The sequence below is a fragment of the Apteryx rowi genome, unplaced genomic scaffold, assembly GCF_003343035.1.
Source record: "Apteryx rowi isolate R43461 unplaced genomic scaffold, aptRow1 scaffold_1147, whole genome shotgun sequence".
NCBI classification, from domain to species: Eukaryota; Metazoa; Chordata; class Aves; order Apterygiformes; family Apterygidae; genus Apteryx; species Apteryx rowi.
The window spans coordinates 40,544-42,614 of record NW_020447361.1 but is presented as its reverse complement, the minus strand read 5'-3'; the positions used below and the strand labels follow the sequence as shown (position 1 = coordinate 42,614).

The 2,071-nt window shown below is 70.4% G+C and overlaps 1 protein-coding gene across 5 annotated transcripts in view; it reads left to right on the top strand.

Moving 5' to 3' along the window:
- HSD17B10 (hydroxysteroid 17-beta dehydrogenase 10) overlaps nt 1–1,528 on the top strand; it is a 3,487-nt gene extending 1,959 nt beyond the window's left edge. For 2 of the 5 annotated variants that reach the window (XM_026079467.1, XM_026079478.1), the window contains exons 2-5: nt 340–504; nt 596–760; nt 843–1,080; nt 1,155–1,528. In XM_026079467.1, coding sequence (XP_025935252.1) covers nt 340–504; nt 596–760; nt 843–1,080; nt 1,155–1,345 — 759 coding nt within the window. In that variant the 3' untranslated portion in view covers nt 1,346–1,528. Of the gene's footprint in view, nt 1–53; nt 101–339; nt 505–595; nt 761–842; nt 1,081–1,154 lie in introns of those variants that run through there. The other 3 variants (XM_026079506.1, XM_026079496.1, XM_026079487.1) reach the window with 2 other exon arrangements.
- The last annotated feature ends 543 nt before the right edge of the window (nt 1,529–2,071 follow it).

Genomic DNA, 2,071 nt, shown 5'->3' with positions numbered 1-2,071 from the left:
CCTTTAAGAGCCCGCCCGGCGCGACCATTGGTCGGCGGCCGCGGGGGCGGGGCGCGGCGCGGGGAGGGGGAGCGCGATGGCGGCGCTGAGGAGCGTGAAGGTGCCGCGCGGCGGCGGCGCCCTTACAGGAGCCGCGGAGGGACGAACCTAGCCGGGGAGCGAAGCGGGGCGGGCAGGGGGAACCCGGGGGAGCGGGGTGAAGGGAGGCCACGGTGATGGGCATGGGGGGGCAGGAGGCCATGGTGACAGGCACAGGGGGCGGGAGAGACTGTCCTGGGTGGCAGGAGGCTATGGTGATGGGCACGGGGGGTGTCTCTGACTGCACCAGGACTCCCACAGGGCCTGGTGGGGCTGGTGACCGGCGGTGCCTCAGGGCTGGGCCGTGCCACGGCGGAGCGGCTGGTGCAGCAGGGCAGCCGCGTGGTGCTCCTTGACCTGCCCACATCCGAGGGGCCTGGGCTGGCCCATGAGCTGGGCGACCGCTGTGCCTTCGCCCCCGCTGATGTAAGGATGCCCAGGGCATGGTGCTGGGGGCAGCCCCAGGGGCTGCACTCTCCCTGCCATGGTGGTGGCATGACCTGGCCTCTCCCCGCAGGTGACATCCCCAGAGGATGTGGCAGCGGCCCTGGAGCTGGCGCAGAAGCAGTTTGGGCGGCTGGACCTGGTGGTGAACTGTGCTGGGATCGGCATCGCCATCAAGACCTACAACAGCAAGCGGGACAAGGTGCATGAGCTGGAGGACTTCCAGCGCGTGGTCAACGTGAGTTGGGGCTGGGGCAGGGGCGGCCACAGTGCCAGACATCATCCCCCACCAGCGCCAACACGGCATCCTCCTGCCCCAGGTGAACCTCGTGGGCACCTTCAATGTGATCCGCCTCAGCGCCAGGCTGATGAGCCGCAACGCGCCCGACGCCGATGGGCACCGGGGGCTGGTGGTGAACACGGCCAGCGTGGCCGCCTTCGAGGGGCAGGTGGGGCAGGCGGCCTATGCTGCCTCCAAGGGTGGCATCGTGGGCATGACGCTGCCGATCGCCAGGGACCTGGCGCCACTGGGCATCCGCGTGGTCACCATCGCACCAGGTAGGGGGCTGCAGTGGGGCCGGGGGGGGGGGCCATGGGGTGGCCCCACAGCTCACTGGCTGCCACCCCTGCAGGGCTCTTCTCCACCCCGCTGCTGGCGGGGCTGCCCGAGCGGGTGCAGAGCTTCCTGGGCCAGCAGGTGCCCTTCCCATCCCGGCTGGGCCACCCCGGCGAGTTTGCCCACCTGGTCCTGGCCCTGGCTGAGAACCCCATGGTCAACGGGGAGGTGGTGCGGCTGGATGGGGCCCTGCGCATGCAGCCCTGAGCCCCGTGGGGATGTCGCTGCCGCCAACATGCCGCTGCCATGGGGGTGTCACCACCATGGGGATGCCATGGGACTGCCACGGGGACCACCACCACCAGGGAGACACCCCAGGACCGCCAGCGCCTCGGGGATGTTGCTGCGCTGGGGCCACTGCCGGCCCCCATCAATAAAATGTGACTCATCTGTCTGCCTCCCGGCTCTGTGCTGTCCCGGGGACCCAGGCGTCTGGGTCCCCCCCCACTCCCCGGGGACCCAGGCATCCGGGCCGCGCCACCCCCCCCTCCGCGCTGCTCTGGAGAAGGTCACCAAAGGGAGCAGGGAGGAGCCTCAGCGCCCGCCCCCTATCCACAGCTCTGTCCCCATTGGTTGGTGTGGCTGCCAGTCCCCCGCTGCTGTCAGCTTCCACAGCGGGATTGGGTGGGAGTTGTGGGTGGGCGGGGCTAGCTGGCAGGGTCATGCTCCTCGCGCGGCGCGCCCCCCGGCACGTGATTGGCTTCCCCAGGTGAGCGCTCCCCCGGTGGGTGTCCGACTGACGCCACTGGGTGCCTCGTTCCTGGTTGGCTGAGACCCAAGGGGGCGTGGTCCTGGGCAGAGCAGGCCGGTGATTGGCTAGTGCTTTTGTTAGTAGGGGGGCCGGGTAAGTAGGGGCGGGCTCAGCCCATTGTGGCAGCTGATTGGCCGCGCAAGCCTCCCCGCTCTTTGGCTGTCGGTGCACCGCTGGGAGGT